The sequence below is a fragment of the Erithacus rubecula genome (genome assembly GCF_903797595.1).
Source record: "Erithacus rubecula genome assembly, chromosome: 29".
Classification (NCBI taxonomy): domain Eukaryota; kingdom Metazoa; phylum Chordata; class Aves; order Passeriformes; family Muscicapidae; genus Erithacus; species Erithacus rubecula.
Window position 1 is genome coordinate 1,465,189 of NC_136681.1, and position 14,391 is coordinate 1,479,579.

At 59.7% G+C, this 14,391-nt stretch overlaps 1 protein-coding gene across 2 annotated transcripts; it reads right to left on the bottom strand.

The window, feature by feature from the left end:
- Positions 1 to 878: 878 nt before the first annotated feature.
- Positions 879 to 13,841, bottom strand: LOC306813538 (uncharacterized protein C2orf42 homolog). 2 transcript variants are annotated; one of them, XM_079329009.1, is made up of 9 exons: positions 13,729 to 13,841; positions 10,883 to 11,688; positions 9,911 to 10,018; positions 9,031 to 9,144; positions 6,983 to 7,087; positions 5,208 to 5,315; positions 2,169 to 2,269; positions 1,954 to 2,098; positions 879 to 1,150 (listed from the first exon to the last, which is right to left on the bottom strand). In XM_079329009.1, the coding sequence occupies exons 1-9, from the start codon at positions 13,752 to 13,754 to the stop codon at positions 954 to 956; spliced, it is 1,710 nt and encodes a 569-aa protein (XP_079185135.1). In that variant the 5' UTR covers positions 13,755 to 13,841; the 3' UTR covers positions 879 to 953. The 2 variants fall into 2 exon arrangements, with proteins under 2 accessions (XP_079185135.1, XP_079185136.1); XM_079329010.1 differs by having other exon boundaries at positions 888 to 1,130; positions 2,169 to 2,195.
- Positions 13,842 to 14,391: the final 550 nt, after the last annotated feature.

The following is a 14,391-nucleotide window of genomic DNA, read 5'->3' on the forward strand; positions in this document are numbered from 1 at the left end:
ACTGGGGAGATACTGGGGAGACTGGGGATACTGGGGAGACTGGGGATACTGGGGAGACTGGGGAGACTGGGGAGATACTGGGGATACGGAGAGAGGGGAGACTGGGGACTGGGGAGACTGGGGAGATACTGGGGAGAGACTGGGGATACTGGGGAGAGACTGGGGATAACTGGGGAGAGACTGGGAGACTGGGGAGACTGGGAGACTGGGGAGCTACTGGATACTGGAGATACTGGGGAGACTGGGGAGACTGGGGAGACTGGGGGGATACGGGAGATACTGGGGATACTGGGGAGACTGGGGAGATACTGGGGAGAGACTGGGGATACTGGGGGGATATGGGAGATACTGGGAATACTGGGGGGATACGGGAGATACTGGGGTTACTGGGAGGATACTGCAGATACTGGGGGGACTGGGGATACTGGGGGGATACTGGATATACTGGGGGGACTGGGGAGACTGGGGGGACTTGGGGGGGATACTGGGAGCACTGGGGACAGGCAGGGACTGAGGACTGTGCTGGGCATCCCCCAGACCCACGGGGGGTCTGTGAAGGTCTGGGGGTGCCCTCCCCTTTTCCCCCCATATGTACCCCCATTTTGGAGGGGTTCTCCCTAGTGCTCCCCTCCATTTTGGGGGTCTCCAGGATGCCCCCCCACCTTCTACCCCCCTCATTTTGGGGTCTCCCCAGTGCCACCCTCTTCCTCCCCATTCTGGGGGTCTCCCAGATTTCCCCCCTCCCAATCTGGGTGTCCCCCAGGTTTCCTCCCCTCTTTCCCCCCCATTTTGGGGTCTCCCAGGTGCTGTCCCCCTTTTGGGGGTCTCCCAGGTCCCCCCCATTCTGGCTCTCCCCACACACACTCACACACTGTTGGGGTGCCGGTTTTTATTCTGGGGGTTCTCCCGGGTGCCCCCCCCCGCCCCGAGCCCCCCGTCCCTTTTTGGGGGTGTCAGGGGAAGGCGATGGCGCCCAGGGGGGGCAGCGGCAGCGGGGGGGGCTCGGCGGGGGCGGGGGGCTGCCGGGGCCCCCCGTGGTGGCCGTACTGGAACTTGAGGCGCAGCTCGCCCAGGCGGGAGCGGGGCAGGATGTCGGGGATCCACTCGATGGTGAAGGGTGTGGGCTCCTTCTGCGTGGGGGACGTGTGTCCTGGGGGGGCACGGGGGCGTGGCTGCGGGACCCCCGCCTGGGGACCCCCGCCTGGGGACCCTGCTTCCCTCCTGAACCCCCCACCCTGGGGACCCCCGCCTGGGGACCCTGCTTCCCTCCTGAACCCCCCACCCTGGGGACCCCCGCCTGGGGACCCTGCTTCCCTCCTGAACCCCCCACCCTGTGGGACCCCCACCCTGGGGACCCCCGCCTGGGGACCCTGCTTCCCTCCTGAACCCCCCACCCTGTGGGACCCCCGCCTGGGGACCCCTGCCTGGGGACCCCTGCTTCCCTCCTGAACCCCACCCTAGGGACCCCCGCCTGGGGACCCTGCTTCCCTCCTGAATCCCACCCTAGGGACCCCCACCTGGGGACCCTGCTTCCCTCCTGAACCCCCCACCCTGTGGGACCCCCGCCTGGGGACCCTGCTTCCCTCCTGAACCCCCCACCCTGTGGGACCCCCACCCTGGCACTCCCTGCTTCCCTCCTGAACCCCCCACCCTGGGGCTGGTTTGGGGTCACACTGTGCCCCTCCCAGGGCTGTTTTTAGCTCCCCCCCAGCCCCTCCCAGGGCCGTTTGGGGGTCCCTCACTCCCCTCCCAGGGCCGTTTGGGGGTCCCTCACCCCCCTCCCAGGGCAGTTTGGGGGGGTCCCTCACCCCCCTCCCAGGGCAGTTTGGGGGTCCCTCACTCCCCTCCCAGGGCAGTTTGGGGGTCCCTCACTCCCCTCCCAGGGCAGTTTTGGGGTCCCTCACCCCCCTCCCAGGGCCGTTTGGGGGTCCCTGGGGCTCCCCCGTGCCTCACCGACTTTGAGGAAGGTCTGCAGCTCCAGGGGCCGCAGCGGGGGCTGTTTCTCGGCCAGGCTCTCCAGCTGCACGCGGGGGCTGCGGAAGGGCTCGTAGGAGCCGTCGCGGTTCTGCACGAAGCTGCGGGTGATCTCCAGCGGCACCTGCGGGGCGGGCAGCGCTCAGCGCGGCCCCGCGGGGCTGCCGCGGCTCCGGGGGCTGTCCCCGCCTTACCTGGGGCGTGTCGAAGATCTGCTTCACCTGCAGGACGTTGGTGATGTGCCAGGTGTACTTGGAGAAGGTGCCCAGGGGCAGCGCGTCCCTGCGCACGAAGGCTGCGGGAGGGGTCGGGGGCGGCTCGGGGGCTGCGGCCCCTCGGCTCCTTTCCCCTCTTTGTTCTATCAGCCCTCTTCATTTTTCTTTGGTTTTTTAAAAGCCCTCTCCTTTCCCCTTTTTTTCTTTCTTTTCCCTCCCATTTTTGCCTCTTTTCCCTCCCTTTTTTGCCTCTTTCCCCCCATTTTTACCTCTTTCCGCCTCTTACTTTTCCTCTCATTTTCCCCCTTTTGCCTCTTTTCCCTCCCTTTTTTGCCTTCCCCCTCTTTATTTTTCCTCTCCTTTTCCCTTTTTTCCTTCTTCTCCCTCCTTTTTATATCTTCCCCCATTATTACCTCTTTTCCCTCCCTTTTTTTGTCTCTTTCCCCCTCTTTATTTTTCCACCCCTTTTTCCCCCCTCTATTTCCTCCCCTCTTTATTTTTTCCCCTCATCATTTCTCACTGGGCAGAGCAGCCAAGAAAAATCCAGGAACCCTCTGGGCAGTGCAGAATCTGCTCCATGCCCCCAACAAACCCCCAACCCAGCTCCCTGGGGGGTTTTCCTGGGATTTTCCCTGATGTTCCCCCTGTTTCCCTGATGTTTCCCCTGTTTTCCCTGAGTTTTTTCCCTGATCTTTCCCCCCATTTCCCTGATGTTTTCCCTGATGTTTCCCCTGATGTTTCCCCTGATGTTTCCCCTGATGTTTTCCCTGATGTTTTCCCTGATGTTCCCCCTATTTCCCTGATGTTCCCCCATTTCCCTGATGTTTCCCCTGATGTTTCCCCCCATTTCCCTGATGTTCCCCCATTTCCCTGATGTTTCCCCTGATGTTCCCCCCCATTTCCCTGATGTTTCCCTGATGTTTCCCCTGATGTTTCCCCTGATGTTTCCCCTGATGTTTCCCCCCATTTCCCTGATGTTTCCCCTGATGTTTCCCCTGATGTTTCCCCCCATTTCCCTGATGTTTCCCCTGATGTTTCCCCCCATTTCCCTGATGTTTCCCTGATGTTCCCCCTATTTTCCCTGATGTTTCCCTGATGTTTCCCCTGATGTTTCCCCCCATTTCCCTGATGTTTCCCCTGATGTTCCCCCCATTTCCCTGATGTTTCCCCTGATGTTTTCCCTGATGTTGTCCCCTGATGTTCCCCCCCTTTCCCTGATGTTTTCCCTGATGTTTTCCCTGATGTTTCCCCCCATTTCCCTGATGTTTCCCCTGATGTTCCCCCCTATTTCCCTGATGTTTCCCCTGATGTTCCCCCCATTTCCCAGATGTTTCCCCAGATGTTTCCCCTGATGTTTCCCCTGATGTTTCCCCTGATGTTCCCCCCATTTCCCTGATGTTTTCCCTGATGTTTTCCCTGATGTTTCCCCTGATGTTTCCCCTGATGTTCCCCCCATTTCCCTGATGTTCCCCTGATGTTTCCCTGATGTTTCCCTGATGTTTCCCCTGATGTTTCCCCTGATGTTTCCCCTGATGTTTTCCCTGATGTTTCCCCCCATTTCCCTGATGTTTTCCCTGATGTTTCCCCTGATGTTCCCCCCATTTCCCTGATGTTTCCCCTGATGTTCCCCCCCCATTTCCCTGATGTTTCCCCTGATGTTTCCCCTGATGTTTCCCCTGATGTTTTCCCTGATGTTTTCCCTGATGTTTCCCCTGATGTTTTCCCTGATGTTTCCCCCCCATTTCCCTGATGTTTCCCCTGATGTTTCCCCTGATGTTTCCCCCCATTTCCCTGATGTTTCCCCTGATGTTTCCCCCTATTTTCCCTGATGTTTCCCCGATGTTTCCCCTGATGTTTTCCCTGATGTTTCCCCTGATGTTTTCCCTGATGTTTCCCCCCATTTCCCTGATGTTTTCCCTGATGTTTCCCCTGATGTTCCCCCCATTTCCCTGATGTTTCCCCTGATGTTCCCCCCATTTCCCTGATGTTTCCCCTGATGTTTCCCCTGATGTTTCCCCTGATGTTTTCCCTGATGTTTTCCCTGATGTTTCCCCTGATGTTTTCCCTGATGTTTCCCCTGATGTTTCCCCTGATGTTCCCCCCATTTCCCTGATGTTTCCCCTGATGTTTCCCCCCATTTCCCTGATGTTCCCCCTATTTTCCCTGATGTTTTTCCCTGATGTTTCCCTGATGTTTCCCCCTATTTCCCTGATGTTTCCCCTGATGTTTCCCCTGATGTTTCCCCTGATGTTTCCCCTGATGTTTCCCCTGATGTTTCCCCTGATGTTTCCCTGATGTTCCCCCCATTTCCCTGATGTTTTCCCTGATGTTTCCCCTGATGTTTCCCCCTATTTTCCCTGATGTTTCCCCTGATGTTTCCCCTATTTCCCTGATGTTTCCCCTGATGTTTCCCCTGATGTTCCCCCCCATTTCCCTGATGTTTTCCCTGATGTTTCCCCTGATGTTTCCCTGATGTTTCCCCTGATGTTCCCCCTATTTCCCTGATGTTTCCCCTGATGTTTCCCAATGTTCCCATTTCCCTGATGTTTCCCTGATGTTTCCCCCCATTTCCCTGATGTTTCCCCCCATTTCCCTGATGTTTCCCCCCATTTCCCTGATGTTCCCCCCATTTCCCTGATGTTTTCCCTGATGTTTCCCCTGATGTTTCCCCCCCATTTCCCTGATGTTTTCCCTGATGTTTCCCCTGATGTTTCCCTGATGTTCCCCTGATGTTTTCCCTGATGTTTCCCCTGATGTTCCCCCCTATTTTCCCTGATGTTTCCCCTGATGTTTCCCTTGATGTTTCCCCCCATTTACCTGATGTTTTCCCTGATGTTTCCCCCTGTTTCCCCTGATGTTTCCCCTGATGTTTCCCCCCATTTCCCTGATGTTTCCCTGATGTTTCCCCTGATGTTTTCCCTGATGTTTCCCCTGATGTTCCCCCCGTTTCCCCTGATGTTTTCCCTGATGTTTTCCCTGATGTTTCCCCTGATGTTCCCCCCTTTCCCCTCTCCTCACCCGTGGTGGAGTTGGGCAGTCTCTTCTTGCCGCTGCCGCTGGAGATGCGCTGCTGCAGCGCCTCGAAGAAGGACTGGGGGATGTGGAAAACCAGCGGCTCTGGGTGGCCTGGGGGGCACAGGGGGGTCAGGAAAGGGGCTGGGGGTCCCAAATTCTCACCCCAAAGTGTCCCTGTGGATTGTGGGATCAGCAGTGGCTGCATTGCCAGGGAAAGGGTTGGGATTTGGAGGAGCTGATCAGCGGACGGGGATGGTGATATTGGGGGTGAGAGGAAGGGAGGGTGAGGAGGGGGTGATCCCAAAATGGCTCCAGAAGTGTTCCCAAAATGGGACACAGTGTTCCCAAAATGGCACCAAAAGTGTTCCCAAAATGGCTCCAGAAGTGTTCCCAAAATAGACACAGTGTTCCCAAAATGGATCCAAAGGTGGTCCCAAAATGGCACCAAAAGTGTTCCCAAAATGGATCCAAAGGTGTTCCCAAAATGGCACCAAAAGTGTTCCCAAAATGGATCCAAAGGTGTTCCCAAAATGGCACCAAAAGTGTTCCCAAAATGGCTCCAGAAGTGTTCCCAAAATGGATCCAAAGGCGTTCCCAAAATGGCACCAAAAGTGTTCCCAAAATGGCTCCAGAAGTGTTCCCAAAATGGCTCCAGAAGTGTTCCCAAAATGGATCCAAAAGTGTTCCCAAAATAGCTCCAGAAGTGTTCCCAAAATGGGACACAGTGTTCCCAAAATGTTCCCAAAATGGCTCCAAAAGTGTTCCAAAAAATGGACACAGTGTTACCAAAATGGCACCAAAAATGTTCCCAAAATGGCTCCAAAAATATTCCCAAAAATGGACACAGTGTTACCAAAATGGAACCCAAAGTGTTCCCAAAATGGGACACAGTGTTCCCAAAATGGCACCAAAAGTGTTCCAAAAAATGGAACCCAAAGTGTTCCCAAAAATGGACACAGTGTTACCAAAAATGGTACCAAAAGTCTTCCCAAAAAGGGACACAGTGTTCCCAAAAAGGCACCAAAAGTGTTCCAAAATGCACACAGTGTTACCAAAATTGCTCCAAGCCTTCCCAAATGGCATCAGAAATGTTCCCAAAATGGTCCCCAAAAAAGGGACACTGTGGCACCACCAAATGGCACCAAGTGTTCCCAAAAAGGCACCAGAAGTCTTCCAAAAATGGCACCAAAAGTGTTCCCAAAATGGCACCAAAGGTGTTCCCAAATGGCACCAAATTGCTCCCAAAAAGGGACAGCATTTCCAAAATGACACTGAAGGTCTTCCAAAATGGCATCAGAAGTGTTCCCAAAATGTCCCCAAAGAGCAGAAGGGCCTGAGAATTATGGAATGTTGGCATGGTTTGGGTTGGGATGGCCCCAAATCCCACCCAGTGCCACCTCCCACTGTCCCAGATTGTCCCAACCTGGCCTGGGGCACTGCCAGGGATCCAGGGGCAGCCACAGCTGCTCTGGGAATCCCATCCCAAATCCCATTTCAATCTCCCCATTCCCTGTGTCCTGTCCCTCCATCCCTCATCCCAAATCCCTCCCCAGCTCTCCTGGATCCCTTCAGGCTCTGGAATGTGCTGGAATCTCTCTCTGGATCCAGGTGAACATTCCCAGCCTGGCTCCAGAGTTTCTCCAGCTCTTGGAGCAGCTCTGTGGCCTCCTCTGGACCCCCCCAGCTGCAGGGGTCTCACCTGAGCAGGGCAGAGGGACAGGTGCAAACCCAGTAAAGGCTCCCAGGGCAAAGTGCAGGTGCTGCAGCTGGACACTCACCCTCAAACTGGTAATGCATGGTCTGGTGGATGCGCTCGGTGACACTGGCCAGCCACTCCTGGAAGGACAGGGACACCTGGGACTCATCCAGCACCTGGGGACAGCCTGCAGGGACAGGGGAGGGACAGGGAATGTCACCTGTGCCAAACTGCACCCCCTAGAGCTCGGTGACACTGCAAGGACAGGGACACCTGGGACTCATCCAGCACCTGGGGACAGCCTGCAGGGACAGGGGAGGGACATGGGAATGTCACCTGTGCCAGACAGCACCCCAGAGCTCTGTGACACTGCAAGGACAGGGACACCTGGGGACAGCCTGCAGGGACAGGGGAGGGACATGGGAATGTCACCTGTGCCAGACAGCACCCCAGAGCTCTGTGATACTGCAAGGACAGGGACACCTGGGGACAGCCTGCAGGGACAGGGAATGTCACCTGTGCCAAACAGCACCCCCAGAGCTCTGTGACACTGCAAGGACAGGGACACGTGGGGACAGCCTGCAGGGACAGGGGAGGGACAGGGAATGTCACCTGTGCCAGACAGCACCCCCTAGAGCTCGGTGACACTGCAAGGACAGGGACACCTGGGACTCATCCAGCACCTGGGGACAGCCTGCAGGGACAGGGGAGGGACATGGGAATGTCACCTGTGCCAAACAGCACCCCAGAGCTCTGTGACACTGCCCAGCACCTGCAAGGACACCTGGGGACAGCCTGCAGGGACAGGGGAGGGACAGGGAATGTCACCTGTGCCAAACAGCACTGCCAGAGCTCTGTGACACTGCCCAGCACCTGCAAGGACACCTGGGGACAGCCTGCAGGGACAGGGGAGGGACATGGGAATGTCACCTGTGCCAGACAGCACCCCCAGAGCTCTGTGACACTGCAAGGACAGGGACACCTGGGACTCATCTAGCACCTGGGGACAGCCTGCAGGGACAGGGGAGGGACATGGGAATGTCACCCTGCTCCAAATAACACCCCAGAGCTCTGTGACACTGCAAGGACAGGGACACCTGGGGACAGCCTGCAGGGACAGGGGAGGGACATGGGAATGTCACCTGTGCCAGACAGCACCGCCAGAGCTCTGTGACACTGCAAGGACAGGGACACCTGGGGACAGCCTGCAGGGACAGGGGAGGGACAGGGAATGTCACCTGTGCCAAACAGCACCCCCAGAGCTCTGTGACACTGCAAGGACAGGGACACGTGGGGACAGCCTGCAGGGACAGGGGAGGGACAGGGAATGTCACCTGTGCCAGACAGCACCCCAGAGCTCTGTGACACTGCAAGGACAGGGACACCTGGGGACAGCCTGCAGGGACAGGGGAGGGACAGGGAATGTCACCCTGTCCCAGACATCACCCCCTAGAGCTCAGTGACACTGCAAGGACAGGGAGACCTGGGACTCATCCAGCACCTGGGGACAGCCTGCAGGGACAGGGGAGGGACATGGGAATGTCACCTGTGCCAAACAGCACCCCCAGAGCTCTGTGACACTGCAAGGACAGGGACACCTGGGGACAGCATGCAGGGACAGGGAATGTCACCTGTGCCAAACAGCACCCCAGAGCTCTGTGACACTGCAAGGACAGGGACACCTGGGGACAGCATGCAGGGACAGGGAATGTCACATGTGCCAAACTGCAGCCCCAGAGCTCTGTGACACTGCCCAGCACCTGCAAGGACACCTGGGGACAGCCTGCAGGGACAGGGGAGGGACATGGGAATGTCACCTGTGCCAGACAGCACCCCCAGAGCTCTGTGACACTGCAAGGACAGGGACACCTGGGACTCATCTAGCACCTGGGGACAGCCTGCAGGGACAGGGGAGGGACATGGGAATGTCACCCTGCTCCAAATAACACCCCAGAGCTCTGTGACACTGCAAGGACAGGGACACCTGGGGACAGCCTGCAGGGACAGGGGAGGGACAGGGAATGTCACCCTGTCCCAAACAGCACCGCCAGAGCTCTGTGACACTGCAAGGACAGGGACACCTGGGGACAGCCTGCAGGGACAGGGGAGGGACAGGGGAATGGGGCTCACCGTGTCTCTTCAGCGAGGAGGAGGAGGAGGCGACCGGGCCCTTCCTCAGGCCGCTCCTCCTGGGGCTGGGCTGAGCCGGCTCCGGAGCCAGGAGGGGCCCGGGCCCCTGCGGGCCTGGGGGAGGGACAGAGGGAGGGACTGTCACCCACAGCCCCCGGGGGCACCCTGGCACCGCCCCGCCCCGGGCCCTCAGCCCTGAACCCCCACAGCGACCCCCAGGGGCTGGCCAGGGCAGCTCGGAACACCTGGAGCTGCTCCAGAGGTGCCACAGCTGGATCTGAGCCCATGGAGCTGCTCCGGAGGTGCCACAGCTGGATCTGAGCCCATGGAGCTGCTCCGGAGGTGCCACAGCTGGATCTGAGCCCATGGAGCTGCTCCGGAGGTGCCACAGCTGGATCTGAGCCCATGGAGCTGCTCCAGAGGTGCCACAGCTGGATCTGAGCCCATGGAACTGCTCCAGAGGTGCCACAGCTGGATCTGAGCCCATGGAACTGCTCTTGGGGGATTCCAGTTCCCACCCACCCCAAAGCTCAACATCTGGAGCTGCTCTGGAGATTCCACAGCTGGATCTGACCCCATGGAGCTGCCACGGAGGTTCCACAGCTGGATGTACCCCCACGGAGCTGCCCTGGGGGGGATTTCAGCTCCCACTCACCCCCAACCCCAACAGCTGGAACTGCTCCGGAGGTGCCACAGCTGGATGTGCCCCCATGGAGCTGCTCCAGAGGTTCCACAGCTGGATGTGCCCCCATGGAGCTGCTCCAGAGGTTCCACAGCTGGCTCTGACCCCATGGAGCTGCTCCAGAGGTTCCACAGCTGGCTCTGACCCCATGGAGCTGCCCTGGGGGGATCCCAGCCCCCAGCCCCCCAGGACACTCACCTGCCAGGTCCTTTCTCCTCCTCTTGGCCCTGGAAGCAGCTGTCCCCCGAGGCCGTGCCGTGGCTGTGGGGCTGTGCAGCAGCTGTGGGATCACTGTCCCCTTCAGACCTGGGGACACAAGGCCTGTCCCTAAGGACATCCAGCCACAGGGTACACCCCAAATGTCCCCAGGGAACCCCCACATCCCCATAACACTCCTTGGAGGGGAGGAGGGTTTGTCCTGCTCCAAATGGGTTTTCACCTTGGACTGTGTGGGGTCATTGGGGTGCAGCTTTTGGGGTACAGAACCCCCTTAAAGGATGTGGGACAGGGGCCAGAGGGAATGAACCCCAGATATTCCTGCTCTGAGTTTAGTGGAATGAACCCCAGATATCCCTGCTGTGGGTTTAGGGGAATGAACCCCAGATATTCCTGCTGTGAGTTTAGGGGAATGAACCCCAGATGTTCCTGCTGTGGGAGGTAATTAGGGGAATGAACCCCAGATGTTCCTGCTGTGAGTTTAGGGGAATGAACCCCAGATGTTCCTGCTGTGAGTTTAGGGGAATGAACCCCAGATATTCCTGCTGTGGGAGGGGTTTAGGGGAATGAACCCCAGATATCCCTGCTGTGGGTTTAGGGGAATGAACCCCAGATATTCCTGCTGTGGGTTTAGGGGAATGAACCCCAGATATCCCTGCTGTGGGTTTAGGGGAATGAACCCCAGATGTTCCTGCTGTGGGAGGGGTTTAGGGGAATGAAACCCAGAGGCTGCTTTGGGAAGAGGTTCAGAGTTTTCAGCCTGGAAAAGGACCCCCAGTGCTCCCACTGGAGCTGCTCCCTGGCAGGCAGGAGCCCCTGCCTCACTCCCCACCGAGCTCTGTGCTCGCAGCAGGGTGGGGCAGCACACAAACCCAGCCCCCAGTGCCCCGGAGCCCTGCAATGGCCGCTGCTTCCGGGTGCCCCCAGCCCCCGGAGCCCCCAGCCCATTCCCACCACCGGCGTCGGAGGCCAGGAAGTGAGAGAACTCCTGGGCCAGGCTCTCGTCGCTGGCGAAGGCGCAGATGCAGGCCAGGAAATGGATGCAGCGCGTGGGGGGCGACTCTTCCTCCTCCTCCTCTTCCTCCTCCTCCTCCTCCTCCCCCTTGGCGTGGCCGTGCCCGGGGGCGCGGCAGGCGCAGGAGAAGCGCCGCTGCCCGAAGCTGGCGTGCAGGTAGCCCAGGCTGTGCCTCTGGCTGGCCTTACACTTGACCACCAGCACGCTCTTGCTGACCCTCTGCACCAGCGGCCCCGTGGGCTCGGTGGCCAGCTCCCACAGGCTCTGCTTGGCCTCGGCGGGCGCCTGCACCGTGCCCAGCACCGAGCTCTTGAGCGGCAGCGGCGTGGCCTCGGCCTGGCAGCCCAGCGCCAGCTTGAGGTGCTGGCACTGCTTGTCGGCCGCCGCCCTGGCGCAGGCGGGCGCGTGGCAGCGGCCGGAGCTGAGCTGGGTGATGAGCGTGCCCTCGGGGGTCTGGATGGCGCTCTGCGACACGCCCAGCTGCACGAAGCAGCGCCGCTCGCGCTGGCGCACCGAGTAGAGCTGGCCGGGCGCGCCGGTCAGCAGGCGCACGGCGTCGGCGGGCGGCGGGCGGCGGGAGCCCGCGCGGAACACGGCGCCGCACGTTTTGTTCTTGCAGCTCAGCCCCCGCGTGCCGTTGTAGGTGCCGCAGCGCGGGCACTTGCGGATGCCCCGCAGAGTGGCCTTGCCCAGGTCCGACAGGAAGGGTGGGGCTTTGGGGCGGCCCGGGCACGGATCCATGGAGCTGGGGAGAGAGGGGAGCTGCTGCCACAGGGCGGGGACAGGGGGCAGCCCAGGGGGCACCCCGATGGTCACTGGGGCACTCCTGCTGCTCCGTGCCACCCCAATGGCAACACTCAGGTCCCTGTGCCACCCCAATGGCAGCCCTCAGATCCCTGTGCCACCCCAATGGCAACACTCAGATCCCTGTGCCACCCCAATGGCCACCCTCAGATCCCTGTGCCACCCCAATGGCCACCCTCAGAGTCCCTGGGACACCCTCAGATCCCTGTGCCACCCCAATGGCCACCCTCAGATCCCTGTGCCACCCTCAGAGTCCCTGTGCCACCCTCAGATCCCTGTGCCACCCCAATGGCAACACTCAGATCCCTGTGCCACCCCAATGGCCACCCTCAGAGTCCCTGTGCCACCCTCAGAGTCCCTGGGACACCCTCAGATCCCTGTGCCACCCCAATGGCCACCCTCAGATCCATGTGCCACCCCAATGGCCACCCTCAGAGTCCCTGGGACACCCTCAGATCCCTGTGCCACCCCAATGGCCACCCTCAGAGTCCCTGGGACACCCTCAGATCCCTGTGCCACCCCAATGGCCACCCTCAGATCCCTGTGCCACCCTCAGATCCCTGTGCCACCCCAATGGCCACCCTCAGATCCCTGTGCCACCCTCAGATCCCTGTGCCACCCCAATGGCCACCCTCAGAGTCCCTGTGCCACCCCAATGGCCACCCTCAGGTCCCTGTGCCACCCCAATGGCCACCCTCAGATCCCTGTGCCACCCCAATGGCAACACTCAGATCCATGTGCCACCCTCAGATCCCTGTGCCACCCCAATGGCAACACTCAGAGTCCCTGTGCCACCCTCAGATCCATGTGCCACCCCAATGGCAACACTCAGATCCCTGTGCCACCCTCAGAGTCCCTGTGCCACTCCAATGGCAACACTCAGATCCATGTGCCACCCCAATGGCAACACTCAGAGTCCCTGTGCCACCCTCAGATCCCTGTGCCATCCTCAGAGTCCCTGTGCCACTCCAAGGGCCACCCCTCCTGATCCCTGCAGGTCCTGATGTCACTCTGCCTTATCCCTGTGCCACCCTGACTGTCCCTGTGCCACCCTGACACTTCTGTGCCACTCCAATGGTCACCCTGCCTTATCCCTGTGCCATCCTGACTGTCCCTGTGCCATCCTGACAGTCTCTGCTGCCACCCCAGCAGACACCCTGCCAGTCCCTGTGCCACCCTGCCTGTCTCTGTGCCACCCTGCCAGTCCCTGTGCCACCCTGCCAGTCCCTGTGCCACCCTGCCAGCATCCCAGAAAAGAGGAACTGTGGGCAGAGACGGGGCAGGAATGGGGCAATTCCCTCCTGGGTGCCAGGACAGCGACTTCAGCCCTGCCACACGTCCCCTGTCCCAGTGTGACACTGGGAGGGGTCCCTGTGAGCTCCCAGTGCCACCAAGCCCTGCCCAGGAGCTTGTGAGAGGCCACACGGAGCTGGCACTGTGTCCCCTCAGGGCAGGGGGGACACTGGGCAGAGGTGGCAGCGCTGTTCCCGTCACATCTCATGGGGATATTTCGGGGGGAAGAAGCTTCAGGATCAGCGGGTGCAGCACGGCCAGACCCACCACAGGCACTGATAAAGCCCCGGGGATGGAGACTCTGCCACTGCCTGCGCAGGACAAGCTTCTCCACACAGGAATCTCCCCAAAATCCAACCCAACCCCCGCAGCACAGCCTGAGCCCGTTCCCTCTTCCCCTGTCACTTGTTCCCTGCGAGCAGAGCCAGATTCCCACCTGGTGTCCCCCTCCTGTCCCTCTGGGGACATTCCCACCGAGCCCCATGTTCCCCTCACGGCCAGACCCGGAGTCCCCTCAGGAGCAGCCCCGGGGGTCTCTCCCTCACCACCAGCCCCGGGGGTCTCTCTCTCCCTCACCACCAGGTCCCGGTTCCCCTCACGGCCAGTCCCGGCGGTCCCTCCCCTCAAGACCAGCCCCGGGGGGTTTCTCCCCTCACGGCCAGACCCAGCGGTCTCACCCCCCCCTCACCGGCGTCTCCCGGGGTTTCCCAGCATCTCTCGCGGCCTGTGACGTCACCTCCGCCGCCGGGCCCGCCCCGGTACCTGCGTCCCGTTACCGCCACCGGGAGCTCCGTGAGGGGGAACTCCCCTTCCGCCACCGGCGCGCTCCTATTGGTCCGCTGGCAGCACGTGGTGCAACGCGAGGGCTGCTGGGAGTTGTAGTCCAAGGAGGCGTCGCGGCGCGTAGGACGCTTGAACTACAACTCCCATCAGCCTCAGCGGCGAGAATTCCCCAATTTCGCTTTTCTCCCCCAAATTTCGCCTTTATCCCCCCAAATTTCGCTTTTCTCCCCCAAATTTCGCCTTTATCTCCCCCAAATTCCGCCTTTATCCCCTCAAATTTCGCCTTTATCCCCCCAAATTTCGCTTTTCTCCCCCAAATTTTGCCTTTATCCCCCCAAATTTCGCCTTTATCCCCCCAATTTTTGCCTTCTCCCCCCAATTTTTGCCTTTCTTCCCCCAAATTTCGCCTTCCCCTCCCCAAATTTCTCCCTTTCCCTACACAATTTTTGCCTTTTCTCCCCCAATTTTTGCCTTTCTCCCTTCAAATTTCACCCTTCCCCCCCCCAATTTTTGCCCTTCCCCCCCAATTTTTTTTTTCCTCCCCCAAATTTCCCCTTTTCCCCCCCCC